Source organism: Watersipora subatra, chromosome 10 (genome assembly GCF_963576615.1).
Source record: "Watersipora subatra chromosome 10, tzWatSuba1.1, whole genome shotgun sequence".
NCBI lineage: Eukaryota > Metazoa > Bryozoa > Gymnolaemata > Cheilostomatida > Watersiporidae > Watersipora > Watersipora subatra.
This window is the reverse complement of record NC_088717.1, coordinates 56,504,246-56,531,297: the sequence shown is the minus strand read 5'-3', so window position 1 is coordinate 56,531,297 and position 27,052 is coordinate 56,504,246. Positions and strand designations below refer to the sequence as shown.

Here is a 27,052-nt window from a genome sequence, read left to right as displayed (position 1 = left end):
GCTTGTAGTAATTTTACCATGCAATAATTTTTAATAGCCCAAGACCAATGACACACTTGTATTATAGTCATCATAGAGAAATAAAGCTAACTAGACCAACAGCTAAAAAACTATCAGCGATTTGTCACTTTTATGTTTTATATTTTCAATGTTTTATCTAAATCTCAGTTAAAATAAACATATCACAGGAGAAAACAAACCCTACTACTAATATATTTGTGAATACTCTCTTACCAAACCTAATATCTTTCACCACTCATAAGAATACGAAGATATGATGAGTGGTGATTGATCCTTACAAGTAATATTATAATACAGGTGGTGTGTTTGAAATGTCAAATTTCACTAATCATAAGAATACGAAGATATGATGAGTGGTGATTGATCCTTACGAGTGGTATAACACGGGTGGTGTATTTTAAATGTTAGCTTAAAGTATTATTTCTCAAATTTTAAGTTTGCTTGTATCAAATTTTTTAGCACAGTATAAAAAACATGCTGAGTTTTTAATTTTTTAGATACTTGCAAAGCTGGAAAACAGCTCAACATTTCAATATTTTAATAACTACTTACTCATACAGACAACTGTACAGGCAGCAGACAAAATAGACAATTAGTAGTGCCTGAACTACTACTATGCAAATGTAAATAAAAAAAACTTAAACCTAATTTGAGAATAAATTGGATAGGTAAATGGGTTTATATTTGGAAGTTTTAAATTTTTGTCTCTCTTTGCTTTTTAGGCTTGTGGCGCAGTGTTTATGTCTTACTTTTATGCTCTTGCTATTGTATATTGTAGGTTAAAACAGCTGCAGCTAGGAACGTGGTGGTCTGCATCAATAAGTTTATATCTCCCTCTTATTCCGCAAGGTTTTTAGACTTTTCAAATTATTAACGCAATATTGGCTTTAAACTTTTGTGTTTATTTGTTGATCATGCTAAAAACTTTAATTTAATTTAAAAATCTTTTAAAAATACTCTGTGGTAACAGTTGATGAAGAACTTACCAACTAGATGCTCCATATTAAGGTATAACTTATTTCTGACTGTTGTATACTTTGCAGAGATGTTCCATACAGCATTTCAGACAATTCAAGGTATGCGATAACTTTATTTTACCTATAATTCTAATTTAGTAGATCTGGCAATGTTTTCATTAGCTGAACATCTGTGCAACGATTTTCAGAGAGGTAATTTTTGTGTTTTGTTATACGTAGCAAAAATCATAATAGCCACAAACCTTTGATCCTTCTTTGCCGGCAAATATTTTTAGTAGTTAAGAAAGTTATTGCAAGTTGTGCGCATATTGCAGGTAGTGCAGTTATTGCAGGTAATGCAGGTAGTGCAGTTATTGCAGGTAATGCAGGTAGTGCAGTTATTGCAGGTAGTGTAAGTAGCGCATATACAGTAAAGATAGTGCCGGCAGTACAAGTAGTGCAAATAGTGTAGGCTGTACATGCTCAAATGTGCATGTTAAACCTGTGTGCTTGTTGTAGAAAAATATTTCCCTGGTGAAAAAGGGATGTAAGCGCGTAAGTTGTGGCAAGATCTTTTCCTTGTCCACCAAGTCTAGTACTCCCTCACTATTATCCTTCGGGTTAAAAATTGCATATATTTGCAGCACTACAAGTATGTATAGCATGCAGTTATGTTAAATACACTATTTTGTCAGTTTTTATCAGGTTTATGAAGCTATCAAATTAAAACAAACTTTTGTTGTTATAATTGATTAATTTTCTCCAAAACTGCATCAAGTAAGCGTTTTGTTTCCTGAACTTAACTTTTTGGTAAAAGCACAAATGTCTTGCAAACTATTGGATGTTGTATTTTTGATTTACTAACAAAAGAAATCTTTGTAATTCTTGTGTAATTCTTTTGTCATTTAAAAATTCTTTTTATGTTTTATTTATAATGTACCTTTGGAATATTCAATTAAGTTCTCAGTATTTTAATCCTTACTTGGTCAGCAGTGTTTGTGGTTGGGTTAAGAGGTCATCTAAAGACCATCTAGATTTTTCTTCATTTAAAATCATAACAAGCCAGCTGAGGTTATTAAATGAACCATCAAATTGTTATAAAGCTATTATGTTAAGGTTATTATATATAAGGTTATTATTGTATAAAGTTATTATATTATATTTCTCACAACTAAAACTTGTGAGAAACATCAGTTCTTCTCTCACTTTGATCATTAAATATAGCGTAGATTTAACCCTTAAACAAGGATGTTTGACATTTGAAGTATTGCGTGCAGCAGGATTTATCCTGTCTTCTGCTAGACCTTTAGCTAAATCTCAGTTGAGATAAACATACCAATGCTATATTATATATAATTATATATATTATTATATATATTCGATATTTTATTTAAACCTCAGTTAAACCTGTGATAAACATATCACAGGAGAAAACAAACCCTACTACTAATATATTTGTTAATACTCTCTTCCCAAACCTGATATCCTCCGCTACTTATAAAAGTACAAGATATGATGAGTGGTGATCGATTCTTACGAGTAATATTATAACACGAGTGGTGTGTTTCAAATGTCAGCTTAAATTATTATTCATCCAATTTTAAGTTTGTTTTTGTCAAACTTTTGAACAAATTATAACAAAAAAACATGCCAAATTACCAACTTGTTAGATGCTTGCAAAGCTGGAAAACAGCTCAGCTTTTCAATATTTTAATAAATACGTACTGATACAGACAACTGTACAGGCAGCAGACAAAATAGACAGTTGGCAGTGTCTGACCTACTATTATGCAAAACACCAATGAAATATATATAATTTGGACATAAATCAGGTTACTAAATTATTTTTTTACCTTTTGAAGTTTACAAAGATCTTGCCTCTCGTTTTTCATAAGCTTAACACTTACTTTAATGTTCTGGCTATTGTAGACCAAACGAGCTGTAGCCAAGTTGGTAATTCTGGAGAAATTTTAAGATTGTTTCTCATAGGAACTAACATAATATTATCTTTTATTTTTGTGGGTTCGTTGGGTAGTGTTAACTAAGAGTCTTTACAGAATAGTCTGTAACAACAGCTGATGAGCTGCTAATCTACAACTGTCATATGCTCTGTAGAAACGGCTGAAACAGTTTTTTAAAAGATTCAAGGTAAGTGGTGACATTATATTAGTTAGAATTTTAATTTAGGTGATTTGACAATTTTTTTATCTTCTGCAAACTTCTGTAATGTATTTATGTATCATATTATATGTATCCAGAAATCATAATAGCCACAAACCCTGTATTCCTTCTTAGCCAGCAAATAATTTAGGCAGTGCAGAAAGTTGGTGCGTGTACTGTACTGTGTAGGCAGTAGATATACATGTAGATACGTGGGTAGGTTTAGTATTGCTTTTGTTTCTGATAATTTTACTGCATGTGGTTCCACTGTTACACTTTATCTTGTGGTTACACTGTTACACTTTATCGTGTGGTTCCACTGTTACACTTTATCATGTGGTTCCACTGTTACACTTTATCATGTGGTTCCACTGTTACACTTTATCGTGTGGTTCCACTGTTACACTTTATCATGTGGTTCCACTGTTACACTTTATCATGTGGTTCCACTGTTACACTTTATCATGTGGTTCCACTGTTACACTTTATCATGTGGTTACACTGTTACACTTTATCATGTGGGTGCACTGTTACACTTTATCATGTGGTTCCACTGTTACACTTTATCATGTGGGTGCACTGTTACACTTTATCATGTGGTTCCACTGTTACACTTTATCGTGTGGTTCCACTGTTACACTTTATCATGTGGTTCCACTGTTACACTTTATCATGTGGGTGCACTGTTACACTTTATCATGTGGTTCCACTGTTACACTTTATCATGTGGTTCCACTGTTACACTTTATCATGTGGTTCCACTGTTACACTTTATCATGTGGTTCCACTGTTACACTTTATCATGTGGTTCCACTGTTACACTTTATCATGTGGTTCCACTGTTACACTTTATCATGTGGTTACACTGTTACACTTTATCATGTGGGTGCACTGTTACACTTTATCATGTGGTTCCACTGTTACACTTTATCATGTGGGTGCACTGTTACACTTTATCATGTGGTTCCACTGTTACACTTTATCGTGTGGTTACACTGTTACACTTTATCGTGTGGTTCCACTGTTACACTTTATCATGTGGGTGCACTGTTACACTTTATCATGTGGTTCCACTGTTACACTTTATCATGTGGTTCCACTGTTACACTTTATCATGTGGTTCCACTGTTACACTTTATCATGTGGTTCCACTGTTACACTTTATCATGTGGTTCCACTGTTACACTTTATCATGTGGTTCCACTGTTACACTTTATCATGTGGTTACACTGTTACACTTTATCATGTGGGTGCACTGTTACACTTTATCATGTGGTTCCACTGTTACACTTTATCATGTGGGTGCACTGTTACACTTTATCATGTGGTTCCACTGTTACACTTTATCGTGTGGTTCCACTGTTACACTTTATCATGTGGTTCCACTGTTACACTTTATCATGTGGGTGCACTGTTACACTTTATCATGTGGTTCCACTGTTACACTTTATCATGTGGGTGCACTGTTACACTTTATCATGTGGGTGCACTGAGTGTTGTTAGTGCACATATAGCATGGGTTGCTGCGACTATTGCATAAATTATTTGAATATGCTCTGTGCATGACCACTGTGTGACCCATCATCCACAATGATATGGCTTGCGCATGTCCTTTCAGGACTTTTCTACAAATTTGGTTTTGTATATAAGCAGACTGTGCTCTGCAGTAAGGATCAATCCTACTTCAGAAATTGTTCAATCAGGGAACTTGAAACTTTGCTGAGACATATACTTGTAAACTGGTGAGAGACACCAGTTCTTTACTCTTAATCATTAAAAATAGTGAGGGTTTATTCTTTAAACAAGCACATCTGTCATCTGAGATTAGAGCAAGCAGCCGTATTTAGGCTGTCTTCTATTAGACCTTGGCAGATAAATTTGACCTCATGGTTTTTCTTTTTCTTCTAGTCTGAGCATTCTTTGCTTATTTATTATCATACAGAAAGTTGCCTATCGAAACAATTTCAGCATCTACTACACTATTAGACCTCAAGAAAATCTCTCAGCTTTAAAATTTTGCATGTCTCATGGAGTCTTCATATTTGATGAAGAATAGTTACATAGGCCTACGTTTATTTCTGTTAAGATATGGCATAGGTAGTGAGTTTCGTGTTATATTTATTTGTATTTGCTTAGAAAAGTCATGAAACATTCATGCCTAAGGGAGAACGTGCGGGTGAAGTGAGAAAGAGAAAGTAACAATACTGACTTTTTTGTGTAGAAAGTTTTTAGCGAGTCACTCGTAACCACATCTAGCAAATAAACCACCACATGAAGATATGTGTCAGGTTTAGAGTGGTTTATGAATCTATTCCTCTCATTAAACTAAACTCCACTTGTGTTCAAATGCAAAGCACCAATGGACCTGTACGCTTTATACCTAGTAGATGTTTGTGCTCTTTTTAAATTTGGTTTTGATCTTTTTTCATGCTTATCAAATGAGTCACTAACCAGTCTGACAAGATCATAACTGGATAGAATTACCTATTTTTAAAGTGACAAATATTCACAAAATACCATACTGTGAACTAGCCTATAAATGCTTTGTTATTAAACAAATTCTTCCAAATTCCTTTATAAGCCATAATTTATAATGTTGCCCATTTTCCATTGTAGGTTGTGCAGCATGTTTGTTGGAATAGGTGGCCAATTTTGCAGCTCACACTTCCTAGCCTAAAGGTATCTTTTAATTATGTACTGGGATGATAAGTTCTGAACAATAATTTTACTAAAGATGGTTGAATTCAGCCAGGCTGTAAAAACGTTTTGCATCAATTATTTTATGCAAGAGAAAATATCCAATATTTCAAAAATATTGTACTTTAATAAGATTCAGCCACTATTGTGTTACAATATTAAACATTGATTACCAGCACACAAAAGAATAAAAATATTATAGGAACATTGGTATATTATATTATATAAAATATGATAGAAACATTGGTGTATTGTATATTATATTATAAAAAATATTATAAAAACATTGGTGTATTATATATTATATTATATATAATATTATAGAAATATTGGTGTATTATATATTATATTATATATAATATTATAGAAACATTGGTTTATTATATATTATATTATATATAATATTATAGAAATATTGGTGTATTATATATTATATAAAACATTATAGAAACATTGGTGTATTATATATTATATTATATAAAATATTATAGAAACATTGGTGTATTATATATTATATTATATAAAATATTATAGAAACATTGGTGTATTATATATTATATTATATTATATATAATATTATAGAAATATTGGTGTATTATATATTATATTATATATAATATTATAGAAACATTGGTGTTTTTTAATATTTTGTTTAAGGTTTAGTAGATAATGTTCAACTATATTTTTATTGTTTAACAAATTGATGAACAGGACAATATAGCCTTGTGAAAGGTTGAGAAGCTGAGGTGGAATGGTTAGGGCTATGGACTAGAGTTTAAACTAGGAAAAACTGATACTTCACAAAATTATGTTTAGTTTATGGTGCTTAAATGCTAGCTAACAGTGATATCACTATAGCAACATACTGCTAGCTTAGATATCAATTTAGCAACACCTTGTTCCCACATATTAATATAGCAACAATTCGATAGCATAGATATCAATATAGCAACACTTCACTGTATGCTAACGAAGTATGCTATATTGACATCAGCTAGCGAAAAAGCTGGTAAAACATTAAAACTCCAAGCTGGTATATGCTCTATATGCTAGCATACAGTTTTACCAGCTTAAAGTTTTAATGTTTCAGGTGCCGGTATAGCTTCTTGATACTCTTCTTCCTCGGGACTCCTTTTTAAAAGAGACCTAATCTAAACGGTCAATGCTTCATCAGACTCCAAACTTCTTCAAAAGATTTCTATTATAGGATGAATTGATTGCTGACATAAATTTGCCAAAGCTGTTGGCGAAAGTATGAAAAATCGCTTATGAAATGTTCGCACATTTCTTAGCTGAACGTGTTTTTAATCCAGTTAGAAGACTTGTAAGAATTCTTCAGGACTATCTAGAATATTGAAGCGTAAGTTATGCCACAAAGCTGTAAAGTTTTGTATAAAACAGTTCTTTAAAGATTGACTTGCAACAAAGCTCACATTACAGTAACTTGGTATCGAAAGATTCACCATGTCTTACTCTGCTGTGTTGTAGGTGCAAAATATCTGAAAATGTGATTACAAGCTCTTAAAAGCTCAAAAACGAACAGTTAATCGCTGCCATCACGAAACCGCCGTAGATCGGAATCAGAGTTTATTTCTCTGACGTAATCAATCTATTTGGTTATTGTTTTGACACGTGATGTTCTCATGTGAATGGAAAAGCCAATAAAAGGCTCAATATAAAACTTCTTGTATCACTATTTTATGACAAACACTTCAGGTTTTATCAAAGAGCCCTTACCAAATATAGATGCTTGCTACTTTACAGTTTTGTTTTGGCTTGGTCTAATCGTCCAGTCGTAATCTGATCATGTGACCCATACTTCCTGCCAAACAGCGCGAATAATTGCTGAAGCATCTTTCGACTATCACAGGAGACCAACAGGCTCCTCATGTTATCAGAGGATGATACGCCCTCTTTCGAGCTAAGGTTAAAAAATTAAACGAATTTTCATGGTAGGTTTCGAGAAATCAGTGCTCAAAATGACAGCATTATAATGATGACGAAATAGACGCGTAAGAGGAATAGACATGGTTTTATTGAATGGGTGAAGTATATTTGTGGCGAAGAGAGAGGCGAAGAGAGAGGCGAAGAGAGAGGCGAAGAGAGAGGCGAAGAGAGAGGCGAAGAGAGAGGCGAAGAGAGAGGCGAAGAGAGAGGCGAAGAGAGAGGCGAAGAGAGAGGCGAAGAGAGAGGCGAAAAGAGAGGCGAAGAGAGAGGCGAAGAGAGAGGCGAAGAGAGAGGCGAAGAGAGAGGCGAAGAGAGAGGTGAAGAATGAGGCAAAAAGAGAGGCGAAGGTAGAGGTGAAGAAATAAGATGAGAGAACAAGAAGGAGACAAAGGATTCCAGGAGATTATAAATCGCTAAAGAATTTTTATAAACGAGCTTGAGGAGTCTACATCTCTACACCTCCTTTATTGCAGTAGTTCATATTACAGTTGGCGTGCGGTTAAATATAAGGCAATTAGCTGTACTGTCTTCTACTACCAAGGGAGATTCTGTCCGTCATTACTTTATTATACGACTCAGGAATGGACCCTAGATATTTGTTTTACTAACTAACAGCTAAAAATTACATAGTATCTTATTAAGTTTTGTTAAAATTTTTAAACTTAGTTTGTTTGATGATAAAATCTCATAGCATAACACAGCGTATTTAAGTTTTTATGATAGGTGATTACATAGAAGATTTATTGAGTGTATTTAACAAAAAATCAATACTGTTATGGGTTTCCGGAGTTAGCGAGTCAGTGAGATTCGATTTTGTGGCTTGCTGGCTGTGAACCGCACAACTGCTGGTTAGTTGCCCTGTCCCCGCAGTAGTCTGCTTTTGCACTAAGGCTAGATTTCTTAAGAAAGTCTCGCAAAAGCTAGGACCGATTTGTTGTGTTTAGGATTTAGATACATTTTTAAATTGGTTTCTTTTGACAGGACGTGCATTGATTTACTCTTTAACTATATACTATGGTCCTGTAATGGATTAGTATTTAATCATATGTATCTATATGGTGCTTAATAAGAATTCGACTTGTCTTGATCTTAATTGTGGTGTTGTTCTTTGTTTATTGCTACTGAATCTTTAACATAGGCTCGAAAGACAACAAGATTAAACAATCACTGGGAAAAGGAACCCAATTACCAAAGTTGGAATTGTTTGCCCCTAACCAAGGACAAATTCCATTTCAATATTTCTAATAAACTGTAATCGTAACCAAACTTTTTCATTAATTTTTATTAATCATTTCTATTGTCAGAGTCAGTGGCATTATGGTGCAGAAGGGAATATTCTCTTTGAGCGATGGAAATACCATTTCAAATTTCAGCTTGCCGAGATGTGTCTGATGCTCACTAGTCGTTTAATAAGTTGGCTAGGTTAGGATAGAGAACTTAATTCCCTGTTCATTGTTGTACTTATAGGCCAACTCACTTGCTACTATACTTTTTGTACTTGCAGATTATTCGGATCTTCGAAATGCATGGCAAGAAATTATTTGGAAGGAGAAACGAGTCAGAGAATTCGATGAAATCGAAGGGGGTTCATCTGACACAAACCATCTTTTAGAAGCACGTCTCCCAAGTTGTCTGTGACAGTATTTTGTGTTGAGTTTGTGTTTGAACAAAATTTAAAGGTGCTAACTGTTGCTCAAAGTTCCTTGTTTCACTTCACAACTCACATAACTACAGCTTTGTTACAATAGCTAAAAATATATGTGTTAGACTTTTATACATTGGTTTCTCTTTAGTCTTGAGGCTGGTAGACTGCATCTAGAACTTCCTTGTCACAATTACATAGTTATTTACCTGGACTGACTGTAGTCTCTAGTAGGTAGTTGTCTGCTCTACAGAATAAATGATTCTTCTCTGAGCGCCTCTATTGATGCCCTATACTCAAGAATATCTTACACACAGTTGCCACACTGAGTACATTGTGACTTATCATGGCTATAAATTCCATCACTAAATTATATTTAGAGAGACCAGACATTGTCTGTCACCAAGTTTCTTGCAATGTTTTCAATAAGCTGTGGGTAGAGCTAGAGGCATATTCACTCATAAGCACGCTATTGTAATAGCACAGTATTTATGATTTTTGAAATAGTTAGCTGAACGCTGCAATGTTTCCACTCTTTCCATCAGAAAGGAAGGTGATAAGTTTGTCCTTGACACCAATTATTTGACCTCTGACCTCCCAGTTCTCAGCCGGTAATTTAGCCATCCAGAGGATGTCAGGTTGCTCAGTGGTAATGAGAGACGAGTGGATGACCATGAGCATCTTGTTAATACCCGGTTTACACTCCGGGCAGTACTTCTGGTGAAATGGCACCTGGCTGCTGGTTGTATTTACGCTGACACCAAATACCAGCACCTGCACAAAGAATTCAATAGGCAACATGGAAGCCTTTGGTAAAAACGTATAGACTACATTATTTAGTTTGGTATAGCAAACCTAGTTTTATTCTATAAAAATTAAAAATGGAAACACGGTTTAAGCTAACATGCATAAAAAGATAATAATATCACATTGAACCAAAAGAGTATTTTGAATAAATTATCGTGTCATTTGAAGCTACATTCGTACAATTTGCTTCTTAAAATCTCAATTGTGATATATATATATATATATATCACAATTGAGATTTTAAGAAGCAAATTGTACGAATGTAGCTTTTCAACACAGCCTGATGAATGAGAATATCATGAAACTGACAGTAGCTGAGAAAAAAGATAAGCATTGCTTTTAAATAATTTATTAGTATATAGCTGCTCCAATATATTGTTGAGCACTCTAATTTTAGTAATACTAGTTCATAATTCTTAGGAATTTATAGTTTATATATATATATATATATATATATATATATATAATATATATATATATATATATATATATATATATATATATATATAGATATATAGATATATAGATATGTATATACATATATATATAGATATATATATATATATTACGATTATAACTATGTTGTGGTTACAATATAGTGTGAGTTTCATAAAGGTTAGGTATTATGTACAGATGAAAAATAAAGAGGAGCACAGGCTATTGTAACTGTTGAGTAAACGCAAGCCCAAGTTCGAGAACTAATTGGACTGTAGCATCGTAACTTTAATGAAAAGATCAAAAATTATTTGTGAAAAAGCTATAGCTTAAGATGATAGATAATTGAGAATTATTAATTGCAAACTATTGGGATAATTATCTACTTGGAAACAACAACAAAAAGAACTGAATAGTAACAATAGCAGTAATACATAGCATTCTACTAGGTAAACTACCCAACAACCCTAAGACTATCAGAGTATACCAAAGGGATAAACAAATAGTTATATGCTGTTCTTTATATGTTATAGTAGCGTGAAACAGTATCAAACAGTTTCTAGGAATGTTTCAAGTTTCCAATTTTGTTACAGAATCGTGTGTAGATAAAACTCCCATGCTGATCGTAAACAAAGTTAAGATCAGGTGTGACCAAGAACTCTATCTGTGTTGACCGATTAATTGCAATGATCCACCACTTTTTAATACACCATCAGATTTTTGAACAATTACTAACCTTCTCAGTTGCCCCAGCTGGATCAGGAAATGAGGCTATACGCGAGGTCACATTAATGTCTGCAGCGCCAAGGCATGGACCAAGAGTTATGCCTATCATTGATTCAGTGGAGTTGGTGTCACTATAGTTTAAAGCAATCAGATAGTCCCTACAAAGTTTACAAAAGATTTCTTGCTAGACTCGGTTTTGCATGTACAATCCTATTAATGGTCAAGTTTCATGACATTCACTAGCAACAGTAAACTACATTAGCAGTAGTAGACTAAACTAGCAGTAGTAGACTACACTAGCAGTAGTAGACTACACTAGCAGTAGTAGACTATACTAGCAGTAGTAGACTATACTAGCAGTAGTATACTATACTAGCAGTAGTAGACTATACTAGCAGTAGTAGATTACACTAGTAGTAGTAGTAGACTATACTAGCAGTAGTAGACTATACTAGCAGTAGTAGACTACACTAGCAGTAGTACACTATACTAGCAGTAGTAAACTATACTAGCAGTAGCATACTATACTAGTAGTAGTAGACTATACTGGTAGTAGTAGACTATACTAGCAGTAGTAGACTATACTAGCAGTAGTAGACTACACTAGCAGTAGTAGACTATACTAGCAGTAGTAGACTATACTAGCAGTAGTAGACTACACTAGCAGTAGTAGACTACACTAGCAGCAGTAAACTATACTAGCAGTAGCAGACTATACTAGCAGTAGTAGACTATACTAGTAGTAGTAGACTACACTAGCAGTAGTAAACTATATTATCAGTAGCAAACTACACTAGCATTAGTAGACTATACTAGTAGTAATAGACTATACTGGTAGTAGTAGACTATACTAGCAGTGGTAGATTACACTAGCAGTAGTAGACTACACTAGCAGTAGTAGACTATACTAGCAGTAGTAGACTATACTAGCAGTAGTAAACTATACTAGCAGTAGTAGACTACACTAGCAGTAGTAGACTATACTAGCAGTGGTAGATTACACTAGCAGTAGTAGACTACACTAGCAGCAGTAAACTATACTAGCAGTAGTAGACTACACTAGCAGTGGTAGACTACACTAGCAGTAGTAGACTATACTAGCAGTAGTAGACTATACTAGCAGTAGTAAACTATACTAGCAGTAGTAGACTATACTAGCAGTAGTAGACTATACTAGCAGTAGTAAACTATACTAGCAGTAGTAGACTATACTAGCAGTGGTAGATTACGCACCATTTAGTGCCTCAGATATTTTCCTCAACTTGGGTCACGGAAGAAATCTGGATATTGTTTGCACGCTTGCATTTGTGATATATGTAAAACTCGACGACCAACAAGAAAAATTTAAACGAAAACAGGTTTCTGAACAATAGGGTTTACCGGAAAGGTGGATACTGCCTCCAGCCAGTCATCCACACTAGGGGAGGCATTCCTTTCATAGTTGGGGTTGTGTCCAATGAGAGAAAATGAGTTCCTGTAAAAGATTTTCACTGGCTTTCACATATTCTTCCTTCCATACATGTGTGATATATTTATACATACATGTATAACTGTTGGTGTGTATATATACATATTTATGTATAAATTAGCTGTGTTACCCGGCGTTGCCCGGGCAATAAAGATGTCTTTGAACGGAAACTTGCTTTGTATTTAACATATAGCAACATCTACTATTCTAACTTTTAAACTTCATATCATGAGAAAGTGTTTGTGTGCAGTTCAAATGAGTTAAAAGACTAGATGAATGCCCGGCATTGCCCGGGTAATAAAAAAGTCTTTGCACAGAAAACTTATTTTATTTAACATATAACAACATTTTCTATTCCAACTTTCAAACTACATATCATGAGAAAGTGTTTTGTGTAGTTGAATTAAATGAAGAGAGAAAATAAAACAACTGTAAAGATTTCCAAAATTTGTCAAAAACTGTAACTTTCAGACTTCATATCATGAGGAAATGATTTTGTGAAGGACAGGTTCTTTGGAGGCATTAGACAATGTGTAACTTTTGAGATTCAAATGTATTTAATTGATTAATAAAAAAATATGACAGAATATGGTAGTATTTTGTCATAGATATAGTAAACCCTAGATTGGCGAATAGCTATCAATACAATGGAGCAAAAGTGAGGCCTATAATTGGCTGTTGTTTTCACGACGTTACGTCGTAGTGATGTGCATCACAGCATCAAAGCCTTCAATTGAGCAATAAGTTTAGTAGTGGAATCACGCTTGGCATGCTAGTTTTTAAGTCATAAACATAACAATAAGACCAAATTCTTAGTGAAATGTCATCAGAAGAGACTACAACACCCCAGGTATATCCTGAATTGCCCATAACAAAACAGAACTTCAACTCAAAACAAGAAGTTCTCGACAATATCATAAGCTATCTATGCCGATTAAAGACACCAAGCTGAAAGCTGCTAGTGGAAAATAATAGGAAAATCATCATCATTTCGTCATTGGTTTTGAGTCAGCAGCCAAATCTGTACATGACATTGCTCAATATCTTTTCAGCAACTACCCTTACATCAACTACTTCCTAACCTTTAAGATCAACCAGGATCACATTGAGATTCTGTTTTCCACAATACGATCTAAGGGTGGCTATAACAATAATCCGGATGTGCAGTGCTTTAGATCTGCACTTCGAGCACTGTTCATAAAAGCAGATATCACACCATGTCCCAATGTTAACTGTATTGATCTGGATGTGAGCAGGGCTGAAAAAACTGGCCAACTCCTGCTACATTCTCTGGCTAGAAAGAAAAAGAAAGAAGAGACAAAAGCTGAGGAAGGTGAAGATGAGGAGTTCGGTGATGAGGATTTTTTTCTAACTCAAATGTGATGAGCGTATCAAGTTCTTGACCGATGTCGAAGTATTGGGAAATAGAAATAGTGATGACATAACCCTAATCTCAGTTAAAAACAGAGGAGGATTGGTGACCAGATTGATAGGCCGAATATGAATTGCTGCAGAAAAGTGCCTACGTTCACACATGGAGAGCTGTGGTATCACACAGAGAGCTTTTAAACAAGTAACATCACAGACAGTAACATATATGTCTTATTACATAACCTCCATCAAGGTTTTACATGTACAGTGCATGCCAACAGTCTACTCAAAACTATATTAAATCGCTATACTAAAATCAGAAAACACTATGCCGCTTCAAAGCAGGAATCTAGTTCAACCAACCTTAGACAAAAACTATCTCGTCTAGTTATTTTCAGTCATGTCTAATGGGTGTTTAATACAGTGGTCCAGCGTAACTGCTTCTAAACCTCATTTGATTCATTAGTTTGTTATTAGTTTAATTTCTATTTGGTCACTCTTTGTATTATCAATAATATAGAAGCTTCTAAATCATTGGTATTATTCATTACCATGTGTGTAAGGTTCTTGCCTTTCTCATCCAAAGTCATTACAGTCATACTTCGACTTACGAGCTTAATGCGTTCAGAGACTGAGCTCGTATGTCAATTTACTCGCATGTTGGTGCAATTTATTTATATATAGAACAATTAAATACATATTGATAGGTTTTCATACTCTGAAAATGCATATAAAACACTCAAAACAATATATTGTAACAGAAAGAACATGTTGGTTATTGTCCTAACTTACCACATGCTTTCAAAAAACAACAAATAAAAATAATGCAAGGAAATGTGATTAATTAAAATGTAAAATCAAATACATAAAATAGCGGCTAACGCTAGCATTTGCCAGAGAGGGAGAGATAAGTTATCCTTCATTACAACAGTTGACTTTGATAAATTTAGATTTTATCCAAGTCGTAAAAGACAAACTTAAAAGCAAACTTTAATCTTTAACTTAACGTAATTAAAGTTTCTTCGGCGTTCATAGTTTTAAGTTTCTCGCTGGTTTGCTAATTTTTCTTTTGTTTCGCTCTCACGACCAGCCGGCCGTTTTAAGAGAAACCTATCTAAGGACGTTTGCCTTTGTCGCCCTTTCAACGTGTTGCGATCAGGACGAACACAGGTGTTGTCACCAAGGGTTAATGCACGACCGCTAGGCAACTTGTCCGGATGTCTATTTTTTACATGGTAAACATGATACAAAAGTATAATCTGAGCAGTTGAAAATACAGAGTGATGCTGTTCTCATAAAACACCTCCGACATACTTGGCAACTGTCTCATGTGCTCGTATCTCAAACATGGCTCGTATTTTAGTGCTAAAACTTGCTTAAAAGCTGGCTCGTACCTCAAGTTTCTCGTACGTTAGGGCACTTGTAAGTTGAAGTATTACTGCATATAAGTTTTACATATTTTCAATAAAGTATGCAGTCTCAGATGCACAAACTATGGAAAAATTGAGCAGTTTTTAGTGCTAAGTCAATAGGAGTTAATAGATCAGCTGATTCGCTTTGCACATCACCATGACGTTGCGTCATGCTAATTATAGGCCTCACTTGTTTTGATTATTCGCATATCTAGGGTTTACTATATCTATGTATTTTGTAGTTGAAATTGTATTAGAACAAGACCTGCTAAAAATAGTTGAATGGAAAATGAATACTCCTAATAAAGATTGGAAACTAACTAAGTAATAATAGCAGTAATAGGAAAATGAATAATGTTTACAGTTCAAACACGATACTCAAATTATGTTTAAAAACGCAAGTTGAAATAGAAACGATTATGCAACAAACTTTAAAAACATATTATAAACTTCAAATGTTATAAGAACTTTATAGATGTAATAACAAAATGGAAATCTATCTATGTATATATATCACAAAGTATGTAAATGTATGTAAATGTAATGGAGTGAAGAATAACTGATACTTTTAATTTTACACGATAAGTCTTACCGTAAATCTTACAGATAATCTAACAAATAATCTTACAGTAATCTTACAACGGTTTGTTGTAAAATGTGAAATTAATTATGAACTGCTACTTGGTTTAGAAGGAAAAATGTGTAAGTTAATATACAAAGCGAGCACTGACAGGAGCCTTTGTGAAATGTGTGTAACGAACTGTTGTACAGTCAACTCATCTGTTGAAGAAAAGAGTTTGCGCTCGTTAATATACTATATCATTATTAAAATAAGCGTTAAACAACAAATCGAAAAATATTCATACAAGAAAAGATGTTTCAATTTGGACTAAAAGAAATAACTTAGAAAGATTTTTTAAACGAACAAAGATGTTGCTCATATTTAATGATTGCGGAACGCAAGGTACCAAATCAAAATCTAAAAAACATAATGTACCTGGGAAAAGTTTTCTGAGCAGCTGGAATAAATTAGTAGCGAACTAAATGTAGATGTAAAATAAATAGCAAGTATGTAAACCACAAAATATCGATGAAACGTATATATTTTGGTAGCGTATATAATCAGTACAAAAATCGCTAAATTTTAAGTTTGAAATAAATTATTAGCTTTAATGAAAAAAGACGAAGAAGCATCGCATTGCGTAAACTAAGGCCCCGAAATATTTCTGAACAGGGGGGTTGTAATGTGGAGGCGCGCTGCTGAAATAGTTAGCATGCACATGGTTTATGCCATCTATGAAAGTGTTTTTGGTCAATATGCCGTGCTAGCTCAGTGGTAAAGCGTCTGGATAAGAAACTGGTCAAATCATCGAGAGTTAAAATCCTTCAGAACGCGGAAATTTAATATCAAGATTTTAATAGCTATAGCCGGAATGCAGACACACAATGGGTGACATCCTTTGAAAAATAGATATGTATAAAGACAACTAGTATATACATGTATATATATATGGTGTAGTATATATATATACAGGGTAGTATATATAAATATGATACATATACAGTACTACATATATATACTAGATGTTCTAACCGGGCGTTGCCTGGGTATTAAAAATCAGCTTATAAACAAGGAGAGTTGCCTGTCACTTGCTATTAGCCTGACACGTTGCAAATGGATAATTTGAGTAAGCTTACTAATAAGAGCTATAGATTGTGCTAGCACATTTGGTCACATATAGTGACATATAGCACCCAAATGCATTAAGCTTGTGTGGTTAAATTGGTATGGTGTCGGACTAACAAACCGGAGGGTCCGAGATCAAATCTGTCATGATACGGATTCTTTATTCCAAGATTTTAATCGCTATAGTTAGAATGAGACACATACCAACACTGAGAGATATATACATGTATATACTGTATATGGTTAATGGTCAAATGAGTTCTTAGAAACTTGCGGTTGCAAGCTCCACTAGTTTAAATCAAGCACGTCGCGAGCTTTTTTGATTTTCATTCCAAAATCTTAATAGCTACAAGTGGACAAATAGCAACAAACTTTGAGACAGGCTGACATAAACCTAAAATATATAGATGTAAATATATAAATATCCATACATAAATATATAGATATATACTACGGCGCTTTATTTTTCAACCCTTTCTTTATAGTGGCGGTCAATTGGAGGCGGCTTTCAAATGGAGGCTGGCGGTTTATTTTTCAAACGGCTCGTCAGAATTTTGGGAAGATAAATTTAGCCGCTTTACGGGCGAAACGAACATCGACTAAAATTTGCTCTCTTATTTCGGTGGAGCGATATTAAACCTTTTGGATGCAATAAGTCTTCTCACTATCCTCTGACTGTCAAAGTTGCCAAATAAATATGCATCGAGACACCGAGAAATATCTCTACCAGTTGATATCTATGCTTGCGATTGACCTATGATGATATAATGGCTTGTGTCCTGCTTTGCAATTTGTTGGAGCTTTTCATTTTTATTTCATACTAAATATGAAGTCATACTTTTATTTTATATTTATATTTATGCATGTTGCACAAAATCTCTTTGCACTTATTGATATGTTGCTACAGTTTGCAGCCAAAACCAGCTTTTTTGTGCAATAGAAGTGGAGTTACGAGCATCGATTATTTGTGTGATTAGATTACCGCAATGATGCTATCAAATAATATGCTATAAATTTGCAAATTTATAAGTTTTATAATGATAATTTACCAAATGCTACTAATATATATTCATGTACAAGTTACATCTCTGAACCACACGTATATTACATGCAGAAACAAAAATTAATGTTTTCAAAACAAAAAATTTCCCATCGTTTGCTCAAATAGCTGTGTTATGGTTGTTACTTTCTATGGAGTGAACATCTTCTAATTGTCCAATACCTTCCACAATGTTTTCTGACCTCAACTCTCCTTCTGCACTGCTAAATTAGTCAATATTAGTATTCAAACAATTTTTCGGTAGAGCAAAATTTTTATGCGCTGCATTTAGCTCAAATGTAACGCTCTTTAAACGTAACCTTTTGCCCAAAACTTACAAATCGTATTTATATACGTACATTGAAGTATTAAAGCCACGTTAAACAAAGAACTACTATTAGCTTGTGACCGGTATAGATTATTTCTTTGGTGTTACTTTTAAAGTTTTAACGAAAAAAGCGAAAAGCTTTGGACACAAGAGAATTGATTGTTATTAATGTAAATGATTCATTATTAATATGATTTTGTGGACACTTTTCTACGAATCACTTGGTATTATGAGTTCATAAAGATCAAACATAGTCAAAGTGGCAGTCAAATGGAGGTGGCGGTCAAATAGAGGTGGCGTTCAAATAGAGGATGGCGTTCTATTTTTCAACCCTTCTCTCATGGTGACAGTCAATTAGAGGTGGCGTTCAAATAGAGGTGGCGTTCAAATAAAGGTGGCGTTCAAATAGAGGTGGCATTCAATTAGATATTTTACGGTATACATGTATAACATCTTTCTCAAACTAACACCCGGTATGAGCAGACCTATGCCTGCTCAAAACAGATCTGTCGTAATGAACCAACAGCTAAATACTTTCCATATTATACATCAAACTACATATATTTATATTGCAATTTATCAAAAGCAAAAATAGAATATATTGAATACATATAGTATTTTAGAACATAAATATTTGTAATGTATATCAACAGAGAGAGTAGGTAAGGAAAATGATTTGTGATTCGTTCTAGTAAAACTCTCAAACCGCTGTGTAAACCTCAGTTACAGCCTTAATACATACTAAAGATACGTGTTAATAGCAGAGAAACTTTAGTCAGATAACAGTTGACTGACTAAAAGAAGATACTGACCAAATAAATTACTGTATACTTGCTCTCCAGATGTTCCAAGGTCTCTGAAAACTAAGAGTCCAACAGGCATTGTGATAACTATATAGTGGTCAGGGGTGGCCAGCAACTGTGTGTTCACATCAACTGCATGCAATAACAGAAAACTGATCAGTTTGTGGATGCACTTCAACAAAAGGGTTTGTATGGCTTCATTTAAGATTTATCTTCTCTTTAGACATATTAAATTAGTTCTATGATATATTTGCTATCATGAAACTATTGCTGTTTACTGTTTGCTGTAAACAAAATTGTTCATTGGTTTTCTATTATTACTGTATTACTATATTAATAATATTGGTTATTCTAATAATATCAGTGCATTTTACTTCTAATATTGCATTTCTTCCATTGCAGGGGGAGAGATATAAACATATAATCTTTTCCTTTCATTATTGCTGTTTGTCATGACCAAACACTTTTTTAAATGGATTTTCTAAAAATCTATATAATAAATATCACCTTTTGATATTGTTAGCTATGACATTTTAAAATGTAAACAAAATTGTGCATTGGTGTTATATTATTACTATATTAATAATATTGGTTAATCTAATAATATCAGTGCATTCTACTTCTAATAATGGCCAATATTGCATTTCTCCTATTGCAGGGGGAGATATATAAACATATAATCTTTTCTTTCATTATTGCTGTTTGTTGTATATAATAACACCCACACCCAGTACATTACAGCTACCATTGCAGTTATCCTATTGCACTGCAGTGTCATTTGACTGCTAATATTGCATTTCTCAACCATCAGTACCCTTTCTTTTTTTCAATATCACTTTGGTCGTGGGCTGTATGACAGTGGAATTTCTAGTAATATTCATAATTTTTCTCTATTAATTTTTATTGTGTTGCAGGTTTAAAATACCAACTGCCATGGTATTAGCCACACTGTATTGCAATAACTAACTGCTCACTAAAATCTTTTTGTTAAATTTCTTTCATTTCGCTTTAAAATATTGTTATTATTTGCTTTTTTACCATACTGACTCAGTGTCTTCAAGTAACTGTAAGCAAACAGAAAATAAAAAAGTGTTTTGTGTTTTTGATTATCTGCAAAGCAGCCAAATTTCCACCAATTTAGTAAACAAAATAATAACCAAGAACATCACGATAATAAGTTGAAATGAGACTCGTAAAAACCCTGAGATATGTAAGTTGAATTCAACTTAGACTACATCTAGGTTATAGTGTATATTGACTATAAATATTCTGTTCTATATTTTATATATGTAGTCAGTATATACTAATAGTCAGTATATACTAGTAGTCAGTATATACTAGTAGTCAGTATACACTAGTAGTCAGTATACACTAGTAGTCAGTATACACTAGTAGTCAGTATACACTAGTAGTCAGTATATACTAGCAGTCAGTATATACTAGCAGTCAGTATACACTAGTAGTCAGTATACACTAGTAGTCAGTATATACTAGCAGTCAGTATACACTAGCAGTCAGTATACACTAGTAGTCAGTATGTACTAGCAGTCAGTATATACTAGCAGTCAGTATACACTAGTAGTCAGTATACACTAGTAGTCAGTATATATTAGCAGTCAGTATATACTAGCAGTCAGTATACACTAGTAGTCAGTATACACTAGTAGTCAGTATATACTAGCAGTCAGTATATACTAGCAGTCAGTATACACTCGTGGTCAATATATTGTAACAAACAGTAGAGACTTGATGTCGTTATGTTACAAGTTTTACAGTCCTCATATCTTTTAGCCTGTGAGATTATCTTTTTATGATCAACCACAAGTTATCAGTATATAATCTTATGTAACAGATGGACTAAGCTGTTGGTAAGTGTAAACTGTTCTGCCATCTTTTTGCATATTGATAGCATTCTGTTTCAGACATCTTATATGTAGACTGCAAACAGTTACATGTTCAAAGCCCATTTTGTATTGGATCTTAAACGATATATTAAGCTGAGCTGCAAAAAAATTGGGCAATTTTAAACTAGACTTCACAGCGACTAGCTTATTGTAGAGGTCATATTTTTTCTGGTTTCGACTTGGCTCTTTCATATGGTATAATTAGTACAACAAATAATCGTATATCTGTAGACCCAAGGACTTGGGCAGTGTTAGGTGCTATAGGGCTGCTTCGTCACCCAAGTGATTAGCACCTGTAACTTAGCCTTAGTTTTAACCTCTACGGGCACTCAAAAGGCACTGGGCTCTATAGCCAAATCACTTAAGGCTGGATTAGTGGTTTGATAGGAGTCAGTTGACACAAGGCTAGTGAGTGGGTAAAGAATAAAGGAGAGGCTAGCTGGCAGCGTATAACAGGTCCAAATAGGAAGCTTGTAAGATAGGTAGGGCTAAGATTTCAACTGAACATTCACAGTAGTGGACTGTTCACTTTCGTAATGATAGTAAAGATTTGTATGAAATTCCCACTATCTATAGAGAAAGTTTTGGATAAGAATTGGTAAGAGGGTGACAGATAAAGTACAATAATACTACCACCTTTATACAAGCACTAACTCTCCCAGGATAGCTTTTGTGCCAACCCTCACCATAAAAGTAGGACAACTCCTTGTTCAGATGATACTTTACACTTTAGCTCTCATTTGGTTCTTAATGTCACTCAAAGAAATGTCAAACCATGTATTTTACGTAATAACCCTGAATATTTGCGAAGAGCATGTCAGGCTGTTTTGAACTTCCACATCTTTTACGGAAATCAAATTCGCTGATAAAACTTAAAAAATTTCTTCGATAACAATTGCTATCAAAAATAATTTTTAAATTCTTTCGCTGTTTTGGATATTACCTGCAGGAAATATTGAGAAGTCAGGGTTTGTCTCTGGATAGTAGCTGCAGTTGCGTGTATCCTGACCGGAGCCAGTATTCCATGTTACTAAGTGAGAACTTTCATCGGAAAACTCCCAAGCTTTCTTATAATACGGTTGAGTAGGGAAGAAGTCAAGAGCTACTATTCCATATATTTCCTGTAGAAAAACAAGTTCATAATCATATCTATGATAATGAAACAGACTAAATTGCTCTTGGATCCTTTCTATTCAGCAATTACTTGTTACCAGTGACACCTTAAAGAGTAATAACACTATTACTATTAATACTGATATCTATACGAATTATTATTTGTCGTTGCCAAACCGTTTGTCTGTCTGTCCACCGTGATCAGTCTGCATGATTTTTAGTCACAAAGCACAGAGAATAATATTATTCTGAGGCTTACAAAAAGCTGGTAGAGTGTCAGTCTAAAAAGTTGAATGACAAATATTTGACCTTCAACATGGTCAAAATTTTAGTTGTCTCATTAGTTGCACGTCCAGAACTTTTCATCACCGCAAAAACATTGGTACATTTAGAACATGCTATTGCAACAGAAAAATAAAACATTGACATCCATACTGCACTTTATCATTTCTGACAAGTTAAAATTGATTTAAAAGTCACATTTTATTAACAACGAATTTGTGAGTCCTCCTAATGAATCTTAAACAAAGATGATTTCAAATAGAACGCAGAACTTGTAATCTGTTCAATGAATACCACCCATATAAATGGACTGGAATACATGTACATGTACGCATATATATATTATTTCTCATTCGTAAATAGCAAAGGCTTTTGAATAGAGAGAACGGTATATCTCATACAGCTATTATTACTACATATAATCCAATTCACTTTCATTCATGCGTAGACATGCACTGATAAGTAGGAACACATCACCATGCACACATCTGCACACTTGAACACACACTTTTCAGCATGTCAAACTTGCTCAAAGTATTAGTAGAGATTCACTAACGTCTCGTTGAACTCCGTAAAAGAAAACCCGATTTCCATTAGCAACGATTTCTGAGTATGGCAGCCAGCTACAGTCTTTGCCAACCTTTTCCACAGTCATTGTAGCCAGCAGATTCAATTCTACAAATAAATGATGACATTGAGCTATATACTTGTTGCAGTTGCTGAGTCATTCCCTGTAGTTTACAATGTCAGTGTTACTACATACGTTGAATGTGTCTCTAGTTTTCATATAGTATTTGGTAGAATTAATTTGAGTTTATGTCAGTTGGATTGGTGCTATTAGTCTGAGTTTATGTCAGTTGATTTGGTGCTATTAGTCTGAATTTATGTCAGTTGAATTGGCGCTATTAGTCTGAGTTCATGTCAGTTGATTTGGTGCTATTAGTCTGAGTTTATGACAGTTGAATTGGTACTGTTAGTCTGAGTTTATGTCAGTTGAATTGGTGCTGTTAGTTTGGGTTTATGTCAGTTGAATTTGTGTTATTAATATTACTTCATGTCTGTAGTTCTGGTGCAGTTATTGCAATGTGTTTCATTTAGTTATTAAAACACGAATTCGTCTACAAACATAAACTCACCAGGGGCTCCTGTAGATTTGTCTCTCATAACTTTGTATAGAAGGTGAACTTCACTCAGATTTCCAAATATGAGCAGATATCCCAACTTAGGCAGATATATCGGGCTACAATGGTTTGTCATTAGGATGTTTATTTCTTAGAAAGTGTGACTGCAGCAAAGCTTGTCCAATTTTAGCAGATAAGAATCAGTGATTGACTAGTTTTTTGTGAAATTTAGGATAAAGTTAATAAGTCACACCTAAACATCAAACTTAGAAGAATTTTCTAAGCAGGTTCATTGATGAATAAATCTATCGTAATCTTAGTTCGAGTTTTCAAGCAAAGATATTTAAGTTTCTCATGGCAAATGTTGCCAAAGTTATTCCTTTTTTTACTTTGAGCTGGATTACTCAATCAATGATACTTTTTCAGTTTAGCATGTCACATGATGCTGATGCAGTATTTAATAAGAGGTACACTGGTCAAAGAATAATATTTACTATAATAAGAGCTGTGTTCATCAGCTCGTACGCTCGAAGCCGCGCAAAAAGCGTTGAGAAAAAATGTATTGCACAGAAATTGCAATCAGGTATTTGAGTTTTGCAGCCAAGCGCAATACCAACTGTGCCACTGGACCACTTTGCACAACCATGGAATACTTGTGAACATGATGATTACACACGATGATGCACATGACTGCCAGTTTAATAGTGTATATAACACCTGTTCTTAGTTGTCTCCCAAGTATATAACACCTGTTCTTAGTTGTCTCCCAAGTATATAACACATCTTTCTTCATGTCTCTCAAGTAATCTAGCAATGCAACTACGACTAAATTTGAAATTAGTAAAGTGCAACAAGAAAGACTTAAGCTGAAATCAGAAATGGTAAGCGAAATTCAACAAGGGGATGACAAGCGTATGCCACATGAGTTTAAGGTGACAGGAAATATGTGAGAAAAAAAATGCAGCTGACAAAAAATTGATTTAACAGGACATGCGTATGACAGGAAATGCGTATGACAGGACATGCGTATGACAGGAGATGCATATGACAGGAATTGCGTATGACAGGAGATGCGTATGACAGGAAATGCGTATGACAGGAGATGCGTATGACAGGAGATGCGTATGACAGGAAATGCGTATGACAGGGGATGCGTATGACAGGAGATGCGTATGACAGAAAAAGCATCTGATAGAACAAAAACTATATGTAGCAGGAAAGCATATGACAGGTTATGCTTGCAGTGGCAAATGCAGCTGACAACAAAAACATATATAAATATATACGAGATGATCAAAATGGATATATTTCATGGATATTTAACAAGAAATGCTTTTCTCCTTACTTCGCACTAAAAGGGGAGTTATCCACAATTCACTATGATGAAATTTGTGCCAGTCTATCTAATAAAACTCTAACTATATTATAAAATGAGAGCTTGACTTGGTCTAAGCAAAAATGATGTTATTTTTTTCTTACAACTGTTTTATAAGCAATCAGTTTGGTCTGATAAGAAGTGTTAAAAAACTTTTTATCAAACCCAGAGTCTTCTTACCTTTTTTTGCAACTTTTGATATGTGTGCTTGCCCTTTGAAATTACTTTCTATAATGACGTCCAAGTATCTTACACTATTATCTTGTAAGGTAGGAGTGCTATTTAGCTCTAGAGTAAAAGTGGGATTCCTTACCAACCTTCGTATGAACACGTCTGTTAGGGTTAAAAATCATGTCCCATAAGGCAGACCAGTCATACAGTTATGTTACATTATTTTGAAGACCAGCAGCCCCGCATCTGTGATGTCTATGCCTAATAGGGTGTCAACTGCATATAGTTGGCAGAATGTGCTCTTCACAGCCAAAGAAATGTCATTTACAAATAAATCAAAAACAGCAGAGGACCCATAACTGATCCTTGCGGGACTTCAGAGGGAACAGGAAGGAAAGAGCTGAGAAAAAGTTCAGGAATAAGTACTATTGAATACTTACCTGTGTACACCTGTTTGGTATGGTTGAGGGAAAGGTCGGACATAGGTACTGTTGTGATGAGTATCAATGAGAGAAGCATGGGAGTTGTTTACAGCAAACAAGAGATCATCTTCAACTAAGATAGGCATGCTGACGTTACTTATGGTTACATGTCTACTGAAGTCATACTCTTCTCCTGTGTCAGCATTTAATATCAAATGTCTACAAAATAAATAAAACTAATAGATGAGTGGTTTGATATCAATGCTTAAACAAACATAAATTTGTTTCATGAAAAAGAGATTAGGATGGTATGAATTAAGATAAAGATCACATGGACTAGTGAGTCATTTTAGTGAGCTAAAGGAGTTGTTTTTCCATTATAAAACCAAATTCACGAAACACACTTTCCAAAACAGACGTTGCATAGAAACAACTTTTTAGTTTAAGACTAATTTGTTGGAGATAGCTTATTTTTTGAAAAAGTGACCTAATTAGCTATACTACCTTTTTTATCAACTATATTGTGTCTTATTCACTCCAAAACACTTATAGTTCTCATCATACCTTGTAGGTGTAGACATGTTTTCTCGGTATGGGCAGGCAATTATCTTTGAACTCCCAACACAGCCGTAGTTGTTATTTTGGTCACTCATTCCAGCCATCATAGGCCGCTTGTAGATCCAGTTTAGGTTCATCTTTGTTTTCATTGGAAACTTGAAATCATCTAACAAATAAATATTTTTAGTTATTTCTGTAGCTACCTATATCTTGCTATTAAAGCATTGGGAACATATATTTAAATAATAATAATTTTATAATATGAAAATAATTCAATAATTTATGTAAAATTTTATTAAATGTATGTATTAATTAATTTTATATTTTTATTTACAACTATCTAAAATAAAGCCTTGCAAGCAAGAATATACTAATTTTTACCTTGCGTGAAGGTTCCAGCTTGATCACAACCAAGTTGAGCGCAGTACGATTCAGTTCTTTTTGGTGTGCTAGACTCAGCACAAATTAGCAACAGAGAAATAAGAAGAATACAGATGGCCAAATTAAGATCCATTATGTTGTGTACTTCTCCTAAGAGTTACTACAAATGCCGGCTATTCAACTGTACCTTCAGACACCAGCTGTTTCTTCACACGCGCTTGAGATG

At 34.1% G+C, this 27,052-nt stretch overlaps 1 protein-coding gene and 1 long non-coding RNA gene across 2 annotated transcripts; one reads left to right on the top strand and one right to left on the bottom strand.

Moving 5' to 3' along the window:
- The first annotated feature begins 5,768 nt into the window (after positions 1-5,768).
- Positions 5,769-9,406, top strand: LOC137405559 (uncharacterized). Its single transcript, XR_010979780.1, has 3 exons — positions 5,769-5,816; positions 7,042-7,194; positions 9,286-9,406. It is a non-coding gene; the product is annotated as an uncharacterized lncRNA (long non-coding RNA).
- A 524-nt stretch (positions 9,407-9,930) lies between these two features.
- On the bottom strand, positions 9,931-26,959 carry LOC137407240 (uncharacterized). Its single transcript, XM_068093846.1, has 9 exons — positions 26,827-26,959; positions 26,452-26,611; positions 25,906-26,106; positions 23,935-24,038; positions 23,355-23,473; positions 22,347-22,524; positions 19,521-19,631; positions 11,402-11,460; positions 9,931-10,197 (listed from the first exon to the last, which is right to left on the bottom strand). Exons 1-9 carry the CDS (start codon positions 26,957-26,959, stop codon positions 9,931-9,933), a joined length of 1,332 nt encoding a protein of 443 aa, XP_067949947.1.
- Positions 26,960-27,052: the final 93 nt, after the last annotated feature.